Raw genomic sequence first — 24,195 nt, forward strand, 5'->3', positions numbered from 1 at the left:
AGGCCACCAATCTGTTGGAGGGTTAACCCTCCAACACCCACATTCACACCTATGGTCAATTCAGAGTTACCAATTAACCTAACCTCATGCATGTCTTTGCACTGTGGGAAGAAGTTGGAATAGCTGCAGAAAAACCCAGAGAACCCACACAGACAACGAGAACATCCGAACTCCACAGAAAGGCCGCCAGGCTGGATTCAACCCAGAACCTTCTTCACCAAACCCACATTAATCAGAAACAGAAAAATAATTAGTTAATCTTGAAAAATACTAAGTACTCAACAATTTCTTTTAAAAACTCTTTATTTCTATATACAATCAGTGAGAGCCACATAAACTCAACCCTTCTGTGACCAGGGAGCACCTGGAGCTCTGGAAAACTGGTTACTGAGCACGATCAAAGCGTGACAGTGGCACAGCTGTTGGAACAACACCTTTAGGATCAGGTTGCTGTTCTTGTAAAAGATATGAAGCAGCTTGTTCTGCATTTGTCCTCCACCTCTACATGAGTAGCACAGGCGAAGGAGAGGAGCGCAGGTCTATTGGTGCTACAGACGACGTCCTACTATAAGCCACACTGTAAATTGTCCAAAAACCCACAAGGCCGAAATATGACGACAGCTTTACGCACGTACAGACACTGATGCACAGAGATACGAATAATGGAACAAGTCACAACACCCAATTTCATCACCAGACAATCACCACGATCCACAAAACACGATCTAAGAAACACACAATCTATAAAGTTATCACAGCTGTAACATGTTTGCTCATCTACCGCTTTTTACTTGTACCTTTTTTGTTTCATCCAACAATGTAGAAAACAGGAAAAAAAAAAAAAAATCAGTTTTAAGACTGCGCAAATGTTTATTTGGCTAAACTTGGGATGTTGGCACGATTGTGAAAGTCGGCTCTGTTTTGAGTCAACATTGCATAAACACAGAAAAGGCAACATTTGGTCTCCCAATACAAAACGAGTATTTTCAAAGGATTTTTGGAAGTTCACTGGGTTGATTCTCCTGACCTTTTCTTTTATACGTCTATAAAACAAAATTTACTGTCAGTCAGGTATCCACAATAGCGCGTTACTGAGTGGCGGGATGCTTACTATTAAAAGACTCTCTCCTTATCAGCAGGATGTGAAATAAAAAATAAATATTCATAAATCATTTGAGTTTTTAAACAGGATTGCAGTAATGGAATTACTAGAACTATACACAATTTCAAGTCATGCTTTTAAAACAAAATAAGACAACGACGTACCGTGGAAAGCAAGAGTCTCGCTGCAAACGAGGAACTCCTCAACATGCAATTAATTCAGTACGAAAACCCTCAGATTCGATGGATGTAAATCATCGGGTACATTTCAGTTGGATCTAGTTTAGTGTGTAACAGACAGCGGCAGAATGGAAATCACAGTTTCACAGGATGCAGGACCTTTAAAAAGAGAAAAAAAATAAAAATCACAAAACAGGGACAAAGTCTTTATCAAATAGTAGTCAGCTTTCTTCTTTTTCACCCTCCACGCTTTCCGTTCATCCATTTCCGACTCACGCCTGGCACGAGCACATTCATCTTTGTGATTTCAGTGATAGGACTCTAATGGCACTACACAAGCTGTTTGTGGCCATGCAGAAACAATTAGGAAACAAACATCTCCGGATGAATCTAAAGCGAAGGTAGCGTTCATTCAAGACTCCAGCCCAAAGCTCAACGGCTCTCAACTCAACCCCATCTTTATCCTCTGGGTCGTGTTGGTAGTGAGGGGCAGATTAAGGCCATGTGCATTCAAGCTTTTCAGCCCTGTCCTGTTGGCTTTTGAGTGCTTTTTTGAGGTACCTGATAAGTCAGATCCTCAGTGGGCGTGGCAAGTTCAGTGGAAGTTTTGGGTCTATCGTATGCCATGCTCCCTGACTGGCCACTGTCTGTCCATGGATTCAGTGAGCCAGGCCTGGCGCCCATGAAATTACACAAAGTCGAGGGCTGCTTCAAACCCATGTCAACCACAATGGGCGTAGCGTATTCAGATCCTGAAGATGGCAGGGGTTCGGCGTAGGCGTGGCATAAACCTGAAGAGATGGGGGCGTCATACAGGTCTGGATCAGAGTATCCTGGGGAAGGCCCATCATCTGGTTTAAAGGTTGACCTTGCTCCTAGCGTTGTTACGCCACTTACGAGCGGTTGGGCATATTCTGAAAGGAAAGTGTACAGTAAAGAAATATTAAAAATCAAGGGCATCTTACAGATACCAGTTTACCTCTTGAAATTGCTCCCAAATTCTCTAGAAGTCCTGTTTCTAGAATGCTAAGCAACTAAGAAAACTGATTAACAATTGGATTTCTATGTTACAAAAGCCTATAACTTTATAATTTTATAGAAGCAATCTGCAGCTGCACAGAGGTTTATAGCAGCAATCCAGGATGTGGGGAATCAAACCGCTAACCCTGCAATTAGTGGAAAACTAATTGGATATCTAATTGTTATTTTTTTTGCATATTTGTCACGCCTAAATGGTTCAGACATAGCCAGTTTTAATATTAGACACGGTTAACCCAAGTAAGCACAAAATTTGAAGTTTTTAAATTATTTCATTCATTAAGTGGGGAAAAAAAAATACTATTTCCCCCTCTTAACTGTGATTAATGACATTTTTTGGAAACGTGTGGTAAATGTCCCTCTCCACACCCAGACCTGATTACTGTAAGACCTGTTAAATCAATAAATCACTCAAATAGAACCCGTTGTACCTGTCAAACCTGAAGCAGGCTAAAGCATCTCAAAAGTGACACATCATGCTACAAGCTAAAGAAACAGCTGTGAAACAAAGTCACTGACACCTATCAGTCTGGAGCTAAAGTAGAAAATGGCTACAAAACCATTTCTAAGGTTCAAGTGAACCACACAGTCCACAATAGGAGAAAACTTAGTGGTGAACCTTCCCTGGAGTGGACGGCCTACCAGAATCACCCCACGGGCAAATCGACAACTCATCCAGGAGGTCAAACATGGTGGTGGTAGTGTCATGACCTAGGGCTGCTTTGCTGCTTCAAGATAACTTAATTGCAATAACTGGTGGAATCCTGAATTCTGCTCTTTTCCAGAAAACCCTGAAGTCCTTGAAGCTCAAGCACACCTGGGTTACGCAGCAGGACAATGAGGAGACCTTAAACAAGCTGTTCATGCTGGGAAAAGCTTCCAATGTGTCTAAATTAAAACAATTCTGCAAAGAAGAGCGGTCCTAAATTCCTCTGCAGTGATGTCAAAGATTCATCGTTGTGTTACTGCAAACATTTGATTACAGTTTTTGCTGCCAAGGGTGGCACAACCTGTTATTAGGTTTAGGGGGCAATTACATTTTCGCGCAGGGCCAGGTAGGTCTGAATCACTTTTTCCCCCCTCAATAAAAGAAATCATCATTTAAAATCTGCACTGTGTGTTTAGTCTGGTTTTCTTTGTCTAATATTAAAATTAGGTTAATGATCTGAAATGTATAAGTGTAAGAAATATGCATAAAATCAATATTTTAAAAAAAGAAATCAGGATGGCTGCAGATGCGTTTTATGTTTTATGTTAACATACTGGAGGCATCTTTCAAGTGTAGGTTAATATGCAAACAGATCAACACAGTACCCTGTACTAAGAACGCCCGGTTACTTCAGCAGCTACTGCAGGCGACAGCATTTACCTGCAGGCTCAGCATGTAGCCCTGGTACGACACCCCTCCCCGTTAGCCGGCTGACTTCACTGCTGCTGTATCGCACCGAATCCTCCGTCTCCACCATCTTGGAGGGCAGTAGCTGCTTCATGCTTTTCCACCAGTCTGCTACAGATGCACAGAGATGCAACAGCAAGTCCACAAAACACATCCAGGTAAACTGAGCTGTCCTGCACGGCGATGACATACCTGTGCCATCCAAGTGAGGAAGATCATACGTTCCTTCAGAAGTCTTTTTCCTGTCAGAGACGAGTAAAGTCAAATGGGCAAAAAACCCAAAAACGAAACAAAAACTTGAAGAAAGAAGAAGATGAATACCTGTTCTTCCAGTGACAAGCACAAACCACAATCAGGATGAGAGTCAGGACCATGACCAACACGGGAACCAGGACTGCTGCCAGAGTCACATCTAAAATGGGGGAAAATGCACAAAGTTATTATAATATAAAATACTTTTTGTGTGTGTGTGTTGTTGTTAAAAACTGCACGCACCTTTACCAGTGTGGGGAGGCATGGTGGTGTTTCTGATGTTCGGGGTAGGTGTTGTTTGGCCAAGGTGAGGTGGATGTTTTGTGCCGGCAGCTCCTGGAGTATGACGGGGAGGGGACATCCTTGGCCTCAAATCTGACGTTCGCCTTTCTGCAAATACATGAATACAAATGTACTTCCAGCACGGTGCAAATGCCTCAAGCCACCCTGCATTTCTTTATTTGAGCACTCTATTTAAGGAGCATAGTTCTCCATCTTAAAAGACATTCAAACCTCTTCTTTGGATGTTGGCTGCCTTTTGTTCTGTTCCATGTCAAGATGATTCAACACTCCTTCAGTAATGTTGAGATCCAAGCCCTGGGAGCCCAATCCATGACTGAGAGGCGTTTCATTGTGTTTTTTTCCTATTCAGATATGTTTTTACTGCTTTCCAGATGGTACTGCACCAACTTTGACAACACCACTGGCTGAAATACAGCCCCAAACCATGAAAGCACCTCCACCATGTTTTACATGTAGCTGTACATGCTCACTGTTTTTTGACCTCCCCTCCCACTGATTTTTTTAGTTTTGTTATTCTGTAATTTGGCATCTCTTTTCTCCATGTTTCCCTTCTTTAAGACTGGTTTCGTGCCAACCACTCTTCCACTGAGACCATCTAGTAACTAGTAACAAAGATTTAAAATTTAAATCTAAATTGAAAGTTGGCTCTTTGCTTAGTTTGTCTGTTACATGGGGAGACAATCCTAGTTCATCCGAGTTTGGTGCCGGTTTTTTTTGTTTTGTTTTGTTTTGGCGGGGGTTGCTTGAATGATTCATAGGTCAGTGTTAAGTAGTTGAATAATAATCAGGTACAAGAAAAACTTTGGAGAGAAAGCCTGGCTCCAGAGGAGCAAAATATAAAGAAATGTCTCAAAACTTTTGCACAATACATACATCTGTGTTGATCAGCTCACTTTGCTGACCTGCCAGTAAACACTCCATTTACCTGAAGGAACTTGGCAGCCAAGCAGCTCCAACTTGAGTGCAATTCTCTTGTACCACGAGATGGGATTGATCCTCACAAACCGGGCCACGATTGGTGGAATGAAGTTATTCCTCACCTCGTCTCCGTAGTTGTTGTTGCCTTGGAAAATCTAACACAAAATAATAACAAGCTCTCTTATTTGTGTCAGAGGTTTGAACCCAACTGTAGTAACAGCTGCAGGAACAATTCACTTTGAGGACAAATGCACTATAAGCTGATTACTTTCCAACTTGGCAAGCTAATAATTACTTTCCTCCAACACAATATGAGACTGTGAGAATCCCAGTAGAAAGGAACTGGGAGACAGCAGTTTCAGCCCAAGAACTCTGCCACTAAATCTATATCCATCCATTATTAATGCCCGAGTGTCCAGACTTGTCTACCACAGCACTTAACTGAAACCACTGACTGCTCCAATTTCCTGCCATAAACATCTCTTAGTCAATAGTAGCTGCTCTGGTAACAATCCATATAAGTGTCTCTGCAGACTTCTAAAGTGATATTTTGGTCCATCTGCACCAATTTGAAGAAGGGGGTTACGTCATTTTGCTTTGCACTCTCTTTTTTTTTTTGTAACTGTTGAGCGAGCAGGGTTTATTGATTACCTTGTCTTGTACAGAATTTGATTCTTTGTAGCCGGACCACTGTTTGCCGTCGTTACTGTACAGGACCCGGTACGCTGAAACATAGCACTTTTCCTCGCTGAGGGCAGAACCAGTGGTGATGATTCCTGGATGCATGCACAGAGAGAGGAAACAGGAAGATGACGTACAGCTGACTCGACTGAAAGCTCAGGACTGCGGCTGTGTCCAGAATCACTCCCCATTTACTACATCCTGTATTTACCGTCTGCCGTGTTTATCAGAGATGAGAAGAGATACTGAGCTATATGGAAACCACAGTCTTGCATCAGGCATTCTCAAGCGCCACACACAGTAAATGGTTTACATGGAATGCACTGGTTTTGAAGCTTGAGCTCTGGTATCTCTTAGATCTGTTTTTATGCAACCATCATCTCAGCTATGATCAAGTCTGTGCCTCTGTTGTAAATGAGATGGCGTACCTCACCTCACTATATAGAAATTATATTATAACATAAGTAGTAAAATCTCATGGATATTGTAAAATTGTTGGTTTCATCCATTTGTAAAAGGTTTTTGATTTTACTCTATCCTATGTATATAGTGCCAAATCACAACAACACTTCCTCAAGGCACTTTATATTGTAAGGTAAAAGCCGTAAAATAATAAAGAGAAAGGCCAACAATCAGACGATCCCCTTTGAGTTAGCGCTTTGCAACAGTGGGGAGGAAAAACTCCCTTTTTACAGGAAGAACCCAACGGTTCAGGGAAGTGCAGCCATTTGCTACGACCAGTTTGAATTCTATTTTTGATATAAATTTTTTGAATGATTTTTTTTAAGCATCAACCAAACACTTGTGGCCTGCCAGTGGTGCAACTGCCCCGCCCCTTTTATAGAGGCTCAGAGGGAAACAACTGTCTTCTGAATTCAGAAAAACAATAATGACTCATAACACAAATGTCTGGAAGGGGCTATAACTGTGCCCATGACATGCACACTACATATACACAGAAATGTTCAAACATCTTCCTAAAATACTGATGAGGAAGGTCCGAGTGGTATCTGAATGTCCATATAGGCATTCGAAGGTGTATATGCACATATGCATGTGAGTGTATGTACATATGTGTATATGAATATATTAATACGTTCACTCTTTACATGCATATATCAATCGGTAGGTATAAATGCACCTGTATGTGTATATGGCTCACGGGTATGCGATTTGAAATTAAGATATTATTGTGATCGTTCACTAGACAGGAGGGGGAAGGATCGAATATGTTAATACTTCTTTCTACTCAAACATTAAATCTGAGTTACTTGTATACAGTTGATTAAAATAGTTGGTGTTTTATTTTGTTGAATGTCCGTATATGTCAACTGTACTTTAGTCTGTTAAATGTTTGAAATAAACTGATCTAACTGACTTGTGATAATATTACAAAGCAACAATGCATGGCATATAAGAAAAGAGAAATTTACAGATATGTAACTCAAAAGCTGCCAAACTTCCTTTAACACTGAAGCCACTGCTCATAAAGGTTTGCGAACTTTATCAGCTCGCCTGAAGGTGACCTTGTTTTGTAAAGGTACAGATTAAGTATGTGGTCGCAGTTTAACCTGAGGATGACGTCGACGTTTGTGTAAAGGAAGGTGTCACAAGACACAACGTCAGAGAATCACCAGCCTGTGTATGTGTTGTGTTTATTGAATGAACATAACTTTGTTATTAGAATTTTGTTTACCTGTGATCCGCTTCTCCTTCTTGAGATCTACCTGCAGCCACTGCAGCTGGTCACTCTGAGAAGGGGCCCATGGCAGTCCCTCCTTTTTGAGCCGTGCCCCTGATGGTGCCCACACACGAGTGCTCCAGTCCAACGCAGACGAAGCACTGAGCTGAGTATCAGCAACGCCCCCCGATGCCAAACCCAGCGTTCCATAGCAGCCTGAAAGCACAAACAGACCCTTAGCTTCATTAATAAGAATAGAAACTCATTTAAGACATGAAATAAAGCTTGGATTGCATTTCATTAAAAGGTAATCTTCAAGATTTACGTAGTTGATGACGCCTGCAGCAACTGATGGGAAAAGCAAAGGCTGTTTTAATAATGGAGTATACGTTAAACCCAGGAAGTGGCCCATTTTGGAGTAACTGACAGTCTGAAATGTGCAGCCCGTCATCAGTTAACCAGTTAACTTTGGCTCCCTTTTCAGTTAACATAGAAGCATCTTTGATGAATGACAGCAGTGAACATCACAGGTTTGCCTGAGAAATTCCAGGGGGAAGAAACTTCTCAATAATAAGGCAGTCAGGGGTGTTTTTCCCAGTGAATACCAAGTAATATGGCTTTATGAATGTGGGCTCTCAGAATGATGGATGCTTAAAGTCCCCCAAAATATTTGGATGTCCAGTCTCTGGCATTAGATTTGGAGAATTAGAATTTTCCAGCTCGGACATTGATATTTTCTTTACAGACAATGTGATTGTCTGTAATCACATCAAGCCCCCTGACAAAATAATGCCATATAAACACCTAAAAACACCCCTACTATCATTCAATGAATGATGGTAGGGGTCAAAAATAATGACAGTAAGGAAGCGAAATTCATCATAATTCTTTAAACAAGTGTCTCTTTCCTTGTTTTTCCCCCGTTTGATAAACTGAGGATGTTTCTTAAGCAACCTATAAATCATTTAAGCAACTTATTAACAAATCAATTTTAAATTGTATCTTGTATTTGTCACAAAAACATGTCATCGACAGCAAGTGAACAGAATCTGAAAATCACGTCCTTAATAGGAAAAACAATACAGCAAAGACCCTGGATGACTCACCGTTGGTCGTGAAGGTGAACAGGCTGTCTGACCGAGTTCCTCTGAGGAGTAAGAAAGAAGATCCAGCAAATATTATTTACCAAACTGTCAGAATCGTTTAGATTTACATATATATTTAACCTTCTCTAGGACAGAGACCAAGTACAGTTGGTTTAATAAGAGGAGCAAACAGAGAAGAAGAACATGTGTGTACTGTGGTGAATGTCTTACACAGTGGAAGTGACATTGTTAGCCAGTGTGCCCTCATAGTGAGAGATGCCTTTGCTGTTGACCACACTGATATTCCCGCCTGCTGCATTGGACACCACACCTGCATGGATTGCTGCCACACACAGAGGGGAAGACTGTAGAACGAAAGGAACAAAGGATTAAACTGATATATTCTTATCAATATGTCCTGTTGTTGTTACAAACCAGATCTGATTAACTAAAGAGTAGGTGAATCAGACCTGATTCACCAAAATAAAAGGTACAACTACTGTCTGAACTGCACTTTTTTCACGAGATAAGAAAAAAAACTGTTGTTCTTTCTAAATCAGTTAAGAAGAAAAATTTAAACTACAGTAATCACTTCAAATCACCTAAAAAGTCCACTTCTTTCACCTTATCAGACCCGGCAGGTCACAAGAGAAACATCCAGTCTTGATATTTCTGTTTTCTACCAGTCGTTCCTGTCTGCATGAATGCTGACCACATGTTGTAGTCTTGTGACTTGTAGTGTGTTGGGCCATTGTCACTGATGTTGTTAATGTACGACTGGTCATATTAGTTTGCATAGATTTTCTGAAGAAGTCTGAATATAGAGTAGAAACAGACTAGAAAAAGGCTTTTAGATGTACCCCGCCTCTCCCCCTGTGATAGCTGGGACAGGTTCCAGCCCCCCGTGATACTTAGTTGAATAGGTAGAGAATGGATGCCCCCCCCCCCAAACAGAGAACCCACAAGAAGAAAGAAAAATGCTTCATTTTATGTGTCTTTGCTAAAAAGATTGAAAGCCATATCTTTACTACCTCACAAACACAGACTTTGAAAAGTTAAACTTTTTGGAATCATGAAGTTTTGGGAAAGGAAAGAAAATCTGAGTAGTAGTGGCGTTCCTATGTGGCACACATGTTGTGCCGTTGCAAATTTGCTCTATTTTCAAGTTGCTGAGTGGAAACAGGCAGTACCGCTTTGCAGCATAATCGCTTAACCTTCAAACCGAGGGAGATAAAGGCTGATGAGTCAGGATGATGTCACTTCTGTGCACAGAGGATAATAAGTGGCATTGAAGGTAATGATTCCCTCCCGGCTGCATTCCTGTCAAAACCTGGTGCCACATCACTGAGAAACTGACAAAACCTGATCCCGCTCTGGCCACGAGCTCCTTCCGATGAGCAGCTGGTGGTGCGAGGGGGGAAAATCGTCTTACGGGAAAGACCCACGCTGGCATTGTGGGGGGGGAAAAAAAAAATAAAAAAAATAAAAAAAAATAGTGACAAGCCCACGCATGTATTCACAAACACGCACATGCACAGCAGTTAGAGGCTGCCACAAGCAATCAACACTTTCCCTGTGACTCTTAAACTTCCACAAAAACACATACCGCATCCTTAAGAGAGCCAGCCAAAACCACTAACACAAACACAAAGTAATGCTCCAAACCACAGTTCCCTGCCTCCAGCAGAGGAAACCACACTAACACACAAGACTAACACGTGTTATAAGTGGAAGATGGAAATTTTAATAAATAAATAAATAGTAGAACATGGATCACCGAATAAATCTGAAGTAAAATTATTTTAAAAAACTAAAGTTAGCTGCAGGATTACGATCTGGGTGTAGAAACTGATCCTTGTGAGAGACACACACACACTCACCATCATATTCCACACACAAAGACACAATCATGAATGAATCACACGCACACAAGCAAAAGCGGCTCAGGCATGCACGCACACAAAGGTTTTCTCCAACTTCTAATCACACTGATTCACTCTTCAGACTTTTTGCTCTCCACAAACACTCCACATACACACACACAGCCCTGCTCAGCACCCTCCTGCAGCTGGACTGGATTACAAGGTTATTATTTTCGGCCAAACTATTATCTCACCTCCCTTTCACCCGCTGACCCTGCCCCTCCTCTGTTCCTGTGGGGCGCCTCGTTCCCTGAAGCTCAACCCCACGCTCCTCCCTATCCTCCCGTCGGCCAGCAACACCACTCCCTCTCTCGCTCCCTTCCTCCCTTCCCTCTTTATGAGACATCCTCAAGCTCTAAACATGAGGTCATCAACCAGAGACTTAGTGCCTGTGACCTCACACGCAGCAGGGGTGCTGTGAGGTCATCAATCCAAGACACGTTTGAGCCACTGCTCCTTTTGCCTCCTTCACAAAGATAACTTGTAGCTAAGAAAACATAAATAAAAGCGATGCACGTGTATGTCTGTGCATACACGGGGCGCGTACCCACCTCTCTGTAACCATTGGGTATAGTTCCAGAAATCTCCTCTGTAGATGTCAAGCAGCCTGCCGGACAGTATTTCCTAAAAAGAGAGTGACACGTGTACAATTTATATCCACCAGTGTAATCAGTGCGCCGGCATCCACAAAAAGCAAACTCTGTTTACCTGTACGCTGCCTCGGTGAAGTTCATTCCCTTGTCCACGCAGGTGATTAGATCTGCAAAGGCAAATAAACACCGTCAGAACTGGTTTCTCTGCATGTTCTTGATAAACTATCACCCACTTTAAAAAAAAAATCCACCCTTTCGGTTTCTTTACCTTTTGAACAGTTTACCATATCCAGCTAATCATAATCGTAATCGCTGATTAATGTTAAACATAAAGTTCGACAAATCCAACATTCGGACTCAATTTGGCCCCACTGGGATTCCTCGGAGTGCCATGAGGGTGGGTACATTAAACATTAAACAGCTGTGGAGCAAAGTGGTGAGATGGACCATTCAACAGAGTGCACCGCTGCTAGAATGGCTAAAAGCAACCATCCAGAGCACTCAGGTTGAAATGTTTTTTTATTTATTTTGTGTTGTTCAAGCGAGCAGATGTTCAGTTCACTCTCACCGGATCACAGCAGACAAATAAACACAGTAAAGTAATCGCATTGAGTAGCTGGAATCAGTTCATTTTGGGGCAATTTTGGTTGTTTTTCACATCCAGGTCGAACACGTTAAAGTCATCCGGTGAAGGATGTGTGTTATTGGAGGGGTATGTGAGCTGGGTGTGGACGTGAAGTCCAACAGGATGATGTGGGCTACTGAGAAGTGTAAATAAACCTCGTGGAGATGGTCAGTGTGTGGGAGTCTTCACCACATTACAAAGAGAAGAAAAACCCCTTTATCTGGCAGACCAACCAATGAGTCAAAAAAATGACAAACACCCCCAATCGCCACAGGTCACCATGGTTACTCGGTTACTTAGCTGTGCAAACTGTCCGCCCACGCTCATCTGCACGCATCAGTTACAAGACGACATCACGCACATCAGCGCCTTTGTGGAAAAAGTGGCTGATGGCCTTGTTTGCCTTGCAGTGTGATTCAGTCGAGCTGAGATAACCGCCAAGACAAAAATATTACTGCGCTGCACACACGTCACTGCTGCGGCTTTCTTCTTGTGGCTCCAATTATCCATTTATCTCCAAAGCATCCACATGACGAGGCACGTCTTCAGAAACAAGGGACATGCTTACTAAGGAAACAAATCTCTCATTTTAAATCCTTGGTAATTAAGCTAACGTACAGCTTTGTCCCCATTGTCCCTGTGCAGAACTCCAACATGAGTGCCTTGGATCGAGCTGCCACCGGCTGTTTCTCATGTCCGTCAGAATTCATCTAATCCTGCAACCTCACTACTGTGTAATATATCACAGTTGAGCTCAATTAGGACTTTCTCACAGGATGCAAGTCTTACAATAAAACCACAAACCATGAATATTTTTTCAATTACTCTCACTTCCTCTCACCCCTCATTGCCATTGTGGCTTCACTGTGGCTTTGCCCCTTTTCCACTTCCCAAAAAGTCTGGATTTTCCTTCACCCCCCTCCCTGCTACTTTCATTACTACACTCAACTTTAACCATCAGAGCCCAGTGGGAACGCATCCAGTAAGAAAACAGTAGATTTACTTTTTTCCCCAGTCATGGTATGCTGCTAATTTTCAATCTGACTAAACCCAAAATTGTGCACATTCATCTGCTCATGCCACCCCTCGCTGTTCTCGCATTTATGTAAGAAAAACAACCATTTGAAACTATGCCCACTAGCATGATCGCCCTGCACATACAGCAGCTGGAATTCCAGACATGTGGCTGATGAGAACATCACATTCACAGCAGAGCAGCTCCTTATCTTTGCTGCGTGTTTAAATTCGTATTCAGCGGTGAGCAAACACCACATCGTAAAAAGCCTCTCATGCGGCCTCGAGCGTCGTCGCCACAGAAGTGAACACACAGTTCTCTATTCAACTCCCACCTTTCTGGGGGTTTTTTTTGGTCTTTTTATTACCATGGATATCGTTTGCTTATAGGATAATGAGGCATGCATGTCATCTACATTGGTCCTGAGCATAAAAACATTCAACATACATATAACACTGTCAGTATGAGAACATATTAGCCGTTGTGTGTGAAGGGGCTTTTTGCACAAACACACAAATATTTAGAACCATTTTCGTTTTAAACCGGGGGGAAAAAAGCCAAAGGATCTAAATCGAGCAATCAGATGAAAGGATGTTCTGCAGCTTCTAATTGACTAATTTGTTGCAACTAATATATGATATTAAATATCCAGGCGACACAAAAGCACTAGTTTTCAAATATGACTTAGAGTGACATTGTTTTTAAGCATAGTGAACATTGAAGAAGGGTTATTTCCCAGAAACTAGCAGCAAGAATGTGCACAATGGCCGAATATCTATTTATTAGCGCGTGCTTTCAACTCCATTACATCAGTTTGTTATTTACCAAACTGAATTCTTTAAGAGGCAGATGATTAAATTAGCAAAATAAAATGACAAGTCACCCTCCCTGCCCAGCCCCATTAAAGATTCTCTTGGTTCCAAGTGTTTGGACACAATCTGAATCGGCCCAGTGGAAAAACTGCATGCACAATCCTCAAAAAGATGTTTAAGGCAGCCCTAGAAAGTCAGACCTGTTCCAACTTTACCCATAAGAAACAGAAAACTTAGACAGACCGGTCTAGAGGTTGCAGTGTTGGCCAATTAGGTGTTAGGTGTATCACTTTTGCCCAGACTGATCGACTGACGTTTTCATCCACTAACACCGGCAGGATTTTTTGACAAACATGGAGAAAACTGGATGACCCAACAGGAGGGAGATATGCAGTTCTCACACACCAACAGTAACAGGTTGCCAGCTTTTAGACAAACCCATGTGTTACTGATCTGCGTGCAAGACTTTTCCAGAACACCCAGATTACTTCAGAGCTGTTAAAATAATGTGAAGGTGCAGAACGAAATAGCTGTGATTAACCCAAACTCACAATCGCTGAATCAAGTCCTATTCCCCCACCCCCGGGGCCGAAGCAGACATGCACACAAGCTCAAACTTGAGATTTCTGAACCACACGACCGTTACTGCAGGCTGGGATGATAAGACGACGATGAGAGACTTTGCGCGTGGGTGAGCTGAGAGTCTGCCGTTACCTGCGTGTTCAGTGGTGGAGTAGGACAGGTAGAAACCACGTCCAGTATGGTGGGTCCCACTCATAAACTGCACAGTGGCCTCGTTGCCAGTGGAATTGATCAGATGTTCAACCTTCAGACCCAACCCGCAGAGCTTGACTGTTAAGCAAGAACAGGGACACAAAGAGGCCGGTCAGTTACACAAATTAATGCCCCAAAAAACAAAACAAAAAAACCCAACATAAAACCACAAAAACAAGATTTCATCAGTTTCATTAAGTAAGATGGACTAGAGGAGTGTTTCGGATATATTCTGGGAAAAGTCAATCTAATTTTCTTTCTGCAGGATTCACCAAGTTAAATGCAGGTCTTTATAAGAACCTTCTGATAAAGAGCAACCTAACACCTCCTTCATGGTCATAAGGGCCTAAATGATAATATAAATATGATGCAGAGTCATCAGCCACAGACTGATATTTGTTGAAATATTAATGTGCACCATCATTTATTATAATACACTTTCCAATGCTTTACATCCACACATAGCAATATTTTAGATTGATATAAGGCAACATTGTTTCCAAAAAACCTTGGGGCATTGTCAATCTGGTTATTGAAAATTTTCAATAACCAGATTGACAATCAGGCAGCAGCTCGTCCGGCTCAATTCACAGGTTATTGCACGTAAAATGACAAATGTGACCTTGACCGTGAGCGCAGTTCAGGTAAAGACCTATTCAACATCTACATGTGCACATTTCACTAGAATTTGACCAATATTCTAGGAGGCATAAACTTGTTGCTAAGGCTGTGTGAGATGAAAGCAGAGTGCAGTATTTTGTAAATCATTTAAAGCCAATATTTAATTGGAAATAGCACAAAGACATCATAAGAAATGTTACAACTGAGTATTTTAAGCAGATGTTACTTTAACTCTGATATAGCGACACAATTCAAACAAAATTCTGTCGCAGATAGAAATTTTCACAACTGTTAAGTTACGTACGGGCGACGTACGCACAACATGACACGTGATACAAACATCACAAACGTAACATCGCATTCAGATGGGAGTGATGAAAGTAAAATATATACAAAAAAACCCAAAGAATTGGTATTTACAATAAATATTTTTTAAACGTATAGATGTTTATAATCGCTGCATGTGTACGTACTTGTACATACATACACTCCAATCATTATAATAAGATATACAGTGTTCTAACCTTTTCAAAAATAGGAAAGTAAAAAATCTTGACCTAGATTCTGGAAGTTAGGTGGATGGTTTTGGCAATGAAAATGAATTTTGCTCAGTTTATACTAAATATAACACTTGTAATAATAGGTCAAATTTTTCTTATTGCTCTGATAGCTTCTGATGTACCAAAACTAGACGTCTGACTGCAAAAATATGAGAAACTTCACAATAAAAAGGCTCAGAGAGGCTGCTGTGCATAATCTGTATTAGTAGTATGTATTAGCACCTTGTATTAGCAAAGACAAATGTTGGAAACATACACATGACCTTAGCAGGCTTTATATTCACTATGCATCATGCAGTGACTCTAGCTTTAGCGTATTAAACTGCCCAAAAACACCCATAGCTTAAAATAATCCACCCTTGGCTGAGATCAGGGCGAAATCTGCCTAATAACTTACAACGGCGAGGTTATAACAGTGAAAGACAATATGTCCTCCAATTTCCTGACATTTAACTCCTTTAATGTAATAACCACATTTCTCCTGTGCCTATAAACAGATAATGTTCATTATCTGCTCATAAGACACGCTTTCCAAGCTCATCTGAAAGAAGAGGCGTTTGCAGGCATTTCAAACGTCTGCACACAACACTGAAGTGAAAAGCCAGACATCATCAAGAAAAGGAAGATGCAACAGAATGAAGATAATGGGTTAATAACAACAACACAGTCTCTTCAGTAGTGTGGTAGTTAATTATTTGTAAGAAGAGTGACAGAAGAAAGGAAAGCTAGAGAAAAAAATAATCAAACTGTGGGTACAGTCGCTCTCATCTTTGAACACCGGCCAATCATGACACAGAGTGGGTGTGAATGTTGAACTGTCGATTTCAGAAAATTGTTAGACTCTGACACCCAATAGGCAGTGTTAGAATGACGCACAGAGAAGGGCTTTCCAGAGATCAGTCCAAAACCTGACAAAAACCTATCACAGACTGATCTGCTGCTTTATATTGAAACAAGCATGATTCCCTTACTCTGTATCGTTTACTGCATGTTTATTATTAACAACGACATGGATTTGCCCTCTACAAAACATTAAGTCCAGTTTAACATCCGCCTGTCACCCTCACCAATCTCGCTCCTGTTTGGTCCGATGCCGTTGTACAGGCGGAGGTAGTTGACCTGGCAGTCGCTGTCTTCTATGTCCAATAAAGCAAAGAGAAAATGGATCCTCTTGTCACGCGGCACACTGATCTCCCACTCGCACACAGTGTTGTTCGGGTACGTCCTTGGGTACCCCAGAGAGGACAGAGTCCCACTCTCGGGGCCAAGTACACTGGGGCCACAGCCATCACCTGTGGAACAACAAAAACACACAGTTTCAGGAAACGCAAGCAAAGAGTGGGTGTGATTTACACCATGTAAAGTATAAAAGTAACACCACATCTCTTGGTTATTGGGCAAACACTAGCTTTTGTTGATTTTGTGTTCATTTTGTGTTCATGGTCGCTGAGATCTTTTAGCAATAGAGGATAGAGTTACTCAGTTTCACTTAAAATAAGCAAAGATATTTAAGGTTTATTTTAAGTCAATTCAACTTGCACTGTCCTGCTGAGTCACCCCGCAGTTCAAAATGATCCCCAATACAAGTATAAACAGGCAACGAGCTAGCAGTTTATTGCTTCACATCTGGCTGGGGCTTTACCTTCAGTCTGCTCAAACTGAATTAGCATTTTGAATAAGGAAACAAAATAGTTGTTATACATAAAATGTTTACATCCATAGAGACATCTTTTAAATACGGTCTAACCACAATGACATCATAAACTGGTCAGAAAAGTCCTGAGGCGATTCTCTGATTTTTATGGACAGAATTTCTAGGAGCAGCCAAGTAGGGAAGGCTCGACTTTGCTGGTCTCAGGATCACCTCACAATATGGCTCTCTTGACTTCGTCAGGTGATGCCCTCGACCTCACACTGGGGCGTTGTGCAGCACGAAACGGAAGAACTCAGTAATGTAGATGCGACAGCAAAACTGTTGATTTGCTTGTCTGTCTACATTCCTACCTTGTGGTATGGACACAAACAGTGGGTAGTGACTGAAACAATGAGGTTGCATACAAGCAATGCAAATGAGCTTCCTTCAAAGGGTGTCTTTGAGAAAAAGGTGAAGAACTCGAAGCAAGCGTCGCCTTTAAAAGGGTCTAACAATGACAATGCATGTGAACCATGTAAAATGTCAAAAGCGGTCCTGTTCAACATATCGATAACGCCATTATCAGGCAATCACTTGACTGCAGCTCAGTGCATTTAGACATATAGAAATTGTAAAGTTGACCAAGCCAAGAATCATAATGAGGAAGAAACGTGATTTTAGTGACTTTTTGTTCTTTTTGTTGCCAGATGGACTGGACTGAATTGAATATTTCAGAAACTTCTGATGTACTCCAATTTTCCTGAGATCCATTTCTTGGGAATATAGAGAATGACCAGTAAAAGAGAAAATTATCCAGTGGGTGGCAGTTCTGTGGGCAAAAATGCCCAGATGATGTCAGAGGTTTGACCTGACAGGAAAGCAACAGTAATTCAAATAACCACTTATTACAACCAAGATGTACAGAAGAGCATCTCTGAATGCATGACACATGAAACCTTGAAGTAGCTGGGCTACAGAAGCAGAAGACCACACTGAATGCCACAGCTATCAGCTAGGGGCAGGAAACTGAGGCTACAACTCACAGACTCACAAAATTATGCCTGGTCTGATGAGTCTTGATAAGAGGTAGGATCAGAATTTGGCCTAAACGTCAGGAAATAAATGATCCATCCTGCCTTGTATCAACAGTTCAGGCTGTTGGTGGTGTAATGGTGTGGGGGATGTTTTTTTTGTTCACTGCCACCTCAGCGCCAACTGAGCATCATGTAAATACCACAGTCTACCTGAGTACTACCTATGACATCAGTGACAGTGTAGCCATCTGCTGATGGCTTCCTCCAGCAAGATAAACCGCCATGTCGCAAAGCTCAAATCATCTCATACTGGACTCTATAACATGACAATGAGTTCACTGTACTCAAACAGGCTGAACAGTTGATAGATCTCAATCATGTCAATATGGACCAAGATCTCTCAGGAATGCTTCCTTGGTTTAGCTATGCCATAAAGAATTAAGCCAGGGGTCTAATCGAGTACTTAGTGCAAGCTGTAACTAAATGTTGTGGCTGGTGAGTGTATGTTGACCGATATGCACTAGTATCTTTTTTTTCTTTTTTAAGCAGAGCATAATACAGAAAAAGATGTTTGGCTAATTTAGTGAGGGTGTCCTCACATATGCAGCTTGCTTTCCAGAGCGACTGATTCCTGTTGTTTATAATGACCTTTCTGGCACATGCAGAAGTGTCCAGTGCTGCTGAGTCCAGCAGGGATTTCACAGTAAGTCGCCCACTAGCTTGTGAAACACTTATGGAATGACCAGTTTCTCACTTTAACATATCTGCCATACTTTATGCAAAATCTATACACAAGAAATTCAGATGTAATGACACTTGAACTTCTTACTTTTTGAAAACTAGCAGTAAAGTTTACACACTTTTCATTAATCTAGAAAAATTATAGCATTTGGACAACGACAAAAACAAAATGTTTGATGCTGCCATACTTTTAATAACAGTGCCTGTTAAATTATGTAATCCAATGCAGTAATGGTGTTCAGTGAAGGGCTAAGTATTACTTCTTGTTTAGTTTTTATAGACAATAAAACAAAACGTTGGCTGTTCTCCAGAGAGCAACACATGAACCTGAAAGTTAACGATTACATGTGAGATGATTTAGAGACTTTTTCAAAAATTAAAAGCTGTGTTTTAATAGAGCGTGTGTGAGAGAGAGAAAGCAAAGACTGAGTCTGTGGATGTTGTGTGTGGCTCTGAGATAACACTAAGCAGTCACGCTTCATGGTGCTAACTCGATGTTCTGTGGACCTGCAGTTACGTAAGAGCCTCTCAGTGGACATTATCCAGATGAACAGGACAAAAACAAAGCAGCTTCCCTCACCCTGACTCACAAAAGTTACCGAGCAACTGTATGGTGTTTAACAGGAGTGCAGATTACCTTCATAAAAGGAGAGCTCTCAGGCTCAAGAAACAATACTAAAAGCAAATGTCTATCATCACACCCATCTATTAATGTGAATGTTAGTTAACGTGAAATGCAAGTTATGACACACCATGTCCACGTGTTTACAGCATTACCCCCACTGCTACCCCACCCCCAATCTGTGGCCACCTGAGGACTGTTGACTTTAAAATATATATACTTATATATTTGTATTTAGCTATAATATAGCGTCAGGTTAGCATTCTCCAACCAAAATATATTGTTACCCGGGGTTGTTATGCTAGCTTTAAAGTAAAAATTGGGCTACCTGAAAAAGGCAACAAGGCCACAAGCACCCAAACGTGCTATCCTCTCGTACAGAGACCTCAAAAACCAGACTCCATTAAAAAATCTGTCAATTTAAAGAGAACAGGGGCACAGGGGAAAGCACATAAGCAACATACTGTTGCTTCAACGTTAGGCAAAACATTTCAAGCAGCACGTTAATTCAGTAAGCACCCATTTTATAAGGCGGCAGTTATTTCCCAACAGTATCAGTTTTTTAGGAACCGGTTTGCCTGGTTTTACTACAACCGTCTCCCACCAAAAAAGAAAAACATCACGACGGGCGGTGGCGAGCTGTGCTCAACTCCACGTACACGCGCACACACAGGGCCATGTAAGGTAGGTTTAAGTTTGGTTGACCATGACAACACACTTTAAACATCCCACGAAACATCGACACGTCTGTGTTTACACTTTAAATCGGCATGGCCGCGGGTTTCCGCGGTCACACACAGCCCGTCCAGTTGTCACTGCACTGCCGACTGGTACAAACCTTTCTGCCCTCCACAGCTCTCCGTGGTGAGAATGATGAGTATCGACAGGACGAGAACCCCGGCCCCTGTCGGTCCCCTGCCCACCATTACCGCTCTGCCCATAGCAGCCTGCAGTCTGAATGCATAATGCTCGCTTCCTGGCCGGCTGCTTCAACCTGTACCGTGGAAATAAAAAGAAAGGCAACCCTTCATCTCTTCGAGATACAGTCCGCGGGTGGTGTCTTCCTGAGGATTTTTTCTTCTTTTCTTCTCTTTTCTTTTGGCTTATCGCTCAACAGTCCAGTGGTTTGCGACAAACACACTATGGAGGTAAACGCTCCACTCGCACACACACATATCCAATCTGTGGAGCTACTTCCTCCACTCCACCGAGGCTCCTCCTCCTGGACTGGGATACCCGAGTCCCCCAAGTGGTCTAAATGGTCCTGTACTGCCCGCAAGCACCCCCCACCCCAACCTTCAGCACCTGCTACACTCATATAATAAAAACGTCCACCCCCAAAAAATCCACCTGGTCACCAAAAGGAAACACTTAAACAGCACCCTGCAGACCCCACAATCCGTGCTTCTGTTTGCTTCTTAAACCACACTCTCCCAGTCTTAGTCAATGCGAAATGAAATCCTTTATTCAGGTAAAAGTCCTGCAGAGAGTAGTCTACTCATGTTTCAAAAACAAAAGCTGTCTTTGTGAGAATCTCTTTTTCGCACACGTCTGGACATGTCAGAGCAGGAACAGCACAGGTGTCAATAATAACTGATCACATCCTGCAAGGGCAAGTCAGAGGATCTGCCGTATAAAGCCATATTGTTCTATTCCATTATTAAAACACTGAATAGGATTTTAAAGTTGAAACAGGACCAAATCATGCTGGGTTTTACGGATTAAAGAGTTCAACACAAAGAAGGTGCTATTTAAAAAAAAAAAAAAAAAAGATAGACAATGAAATGGTAGAATTTACTGCTTTTAACATTTTATTCATTTTTTACACGCTTTTTATTTCACATCTCACTGTGATTTTATTTTTTAGTCTCCCCGTTCATCTTAGTCTTCTTTTTACAGAGTAAATAATACTAATGTTTAGGATACTGTGATTGTAACTGCAATAAAGCAGTATATATGACAATACTAATAATCTAAATGAAAACAAAGTAATAATGCTTGGAAATGGAGTTTAAGCTGTCGGAGTTCATGGTCGACTCAGTGACAGCAAGGCGTCCAGGTCCTGTCAATGCAAAACAGCCCCTACTCATCATCCCTCCACCGCCATGCTTGACAGTTCGTATCAGGTGTTTGTGTTAATATGTTATGTTTGGTTATCACCAATCACGACACTGTGTGTTATTGACTTTGTTACAGCAGTCTCGTGGTTTGCTCAAATGCAAGTTTGCATTTGAACAAAAGTCAGCTGTCCTGCCATGTTGTTTTTAAAGAAAACAGGCTTTCTCTTGGCAACCCTTCTAAATATAACAGTATACATATTCAGCTTTTTTCTAATTTTACTGCTGTGAACTTTAGTATTTAACATGTTAGCTGAGGCCCCTAAAGTCAGAGATATATGTCTTGGTTATTTGCAGTTTCTCTGAGTGTTGCTCGGTTTGACCTTGCTGGGATGTCAACTCCTGCAAAGATTGCAGTATTGTGTTAACACACACCTGAAAGCTCGAGACCACCAAACTGTGAGAACTTCTGCTTTCAGTGAGATGGCAACATTCAGTGACAATGAATTAGTAAAATGCAGTCAATTAGCACAATTTGCTAGCAAAATGGGGATGTACAGGTGACTGCATGTGACTGTACACCTGTACATACATTAATGTAATATCAATTCTATATCACTAAATCTGTTGTCCAATTAATTAAAAAATCACCGTCTATCCTTATGGTGGTGGTGAAAGAAATAATAAAAATAAATAAATAAAAATGGGGGAATGCAGCAAAGAAGGGGTCCACCTTCTAGGAAGCATATTATACCTCATGTATATGCAATAACACAAAATAGTAGAATTAGCAGATGGAAATTCAAAATGACATAATGGTAAATTTTATGTATTTTTGCTATGAAACTAATACAGGGTGCCTCACACTTCCTGTTTTTTTCCTTTTCCATAAACTAAACACTACAATTGACATAATTACAAGGAAGTTAAACTGCATTTTTATGCACAATGTAAACAAAGAAAATAATAAAGCACTCCACTGAATATGCATTGCTGGTGAATCAGAAGTAATCTAACCTTTGATGCAATTTCTGGGACTTAAGGGGTCCTGTGTTTTCCTGGATCTGTGTGAGCAAATGACCTTACTGTCTTTTTACCCATTTACCCATTATTTATTACACCATTAGTGTATTGTCTGAAAACCCAGATCCCACACGATAATTTACATAATGGGAAATCCGATTATCAAGGAGACTTTATAGAAAGACACTGATTAAGGTTGATTAATGGGTGGGTAGCACATACTGTATCATACGCCCAGGCTTTGGCTGGACACTGCAGAGAATTAAGAAATATCCACTTATCATTGTTCTCCAATACACCCTCACTTGGCAGAGAGCTCAAATGTGAAGCAATTGTCAGAGTAACCAATAGTTACATTTAGCAACAAACACAGTTTTTAGCCTGTAGCATGTGAGTAATATGTTGGATGATTCAGAATTATTTCTTCCCCCTCTGGCTGGATGGGCCCATGTGGGTGTCTGTGTGTGCCGTAGACCACAGGCAGATATCATTGAGGGCGTATAAAAGTATACAATAGCTAGATAGACCCTTACGCTGAAATTATTCATTTCTGTGGGTAAATGAAGTGGACTTCTATGTCCATTTCTTCTACACATGGCCCACCCGCTTTCTCCTTTGCATTCCTTATCTGTTTTTCTGTGAGACATTTGTGCACAAGGGGGAATTCCAGTATATTCTCGGTGGCAGACTTATCGAGCTGTCCCTTAGAGGGACATGCTTACAAATTTCCCTAAAAGCTCAATATAGATTACATGCTATATGAAGATTGAGGCTGGAAGGTGAATAATTCAAACCAGTAGAATATCCATGCAGCAAACAGCATATTTATAGAAAATAGATTTTAACCCATGATTCATACTTGGGCTTCATAAACCTCAGTGCACTTCTGATTTTTAATTCACCCCACTGTAATGTTGCCTAGCTGCGTACTCCTTTTGGTTGGCAGATGTACGGAAAGAAAATAATTTCTACATGAAATTGCTCAAATGTTTTGTGTTGTTTTACTCTTTGAGCGTCACAGCGAGAGAGCAATTTAGTCCAATTTAGTCTAAAAAAATTGGGTCACCAACATCGGTACAGTCTAAATGGATTCATTGGCCAGAGGGGGAAAAATAAACATGTATAATTGACTGTGAGGTGCAGCAGCCCTTTAATACCATTACAGAGGGTTTGCTGGATATGATACTGAAATGTGTTTCTACAATTTTTCTAATAATAGGCAGTCCAGTTCAACACCACTACTAAATAACCAACAGTGAGCCTAAAAGCAACACCTCTCACATCACATAACATCACTGAACTTTATTTTTTCTCTATAGGTTGGATATTTGAGTTCTTGTATTGGGTTGTGGTAGTTTGCTGGCATGTCTTCTAAAAATCTCACTAAGTGTGCGTTACTTTTGTTGCTTTAAAAATGTCTTTCACAGAAAAAAAAGAGAAACAAACTCCATTTTCAGCATCTGACAAGCAAATTCAAAAGTCCAACAACAAATATACAAATAGATTATTGGCACAGCAATCTAATTAA

At 41.2% G+C, this 24,195-nt stretch overlaps 1 protein-coding gene across 4 annotated transcripts; it reads right to left on the reverse strand.

Moving 5' to 3' along the window:
- Positions 1–285: 285 nt before the first annotated feature.
- dcbld2 (discoidin, CUB and LCCL domain containing 2) lies at positions 286–20,556 on the reverse strand. 4 transcript variants are annotated; one of them, XM_031734517.2, is made up of 15 exons: positions 20,426–20,556; positions 16,625–16,849; positions 14,317–14,454; positions 11,266–11,317; positions 11,109–11,181; positions 8,867–9,000; positions 8,657–8,697; positions 7,566–7,766; positions 5,840–5,964; positions 5,196–5,343; positions 4,217–4,357; positions 4,037–4,127; positions 3,908–3,957; positions 3,689–3,826; positions 286–2,195 (listed from the first exon to the last, which is right to left on the reverse strand). In XM_031734517.2, the coding sequence occupies exons 1-15, from the start codon at positions 20,526–20,528 to the stop codon at positions 1,801–1,803; spliced, it is 2,055 nt and encodes a 684-aa protein (XP_031590377.2). In that variant the 5' UTR covers positions 20,529–20,556; the 3' UTR covers positions 286–1,800. The 4 variants fall into 4 exon arrangements, with proteins under 4 accessions (XP_031590377.2, XP_031590376.2, XP_031590375.2 ...); XM_031734516.2 differs by having other exon boundaries at positions 3,689–3,823; positions 4,211–4,357; XM_031734515.2 differs by having other exon boundaries at positions 4,211–4,357.
- Positions 20,557–24,195: the final 3,639 nt, after the last annotated feature.

Source organism: Oreochromis aureus, linkage group 16, assembly GCF_013358895.1.
Source record: "Oreochromis aureus strain Israel breed Guangdong linkage group 16, ZZ_aureus, whole genome shotgun sequence".
In the NCBI taxonomy this organism is placed as follows: domain Eukaryota; kingdom Metazoa; phylum Chordata; class Actinopteri; order Cichliformes; family Cichlidae; genus Oreochromis; species Oreochromis aureus.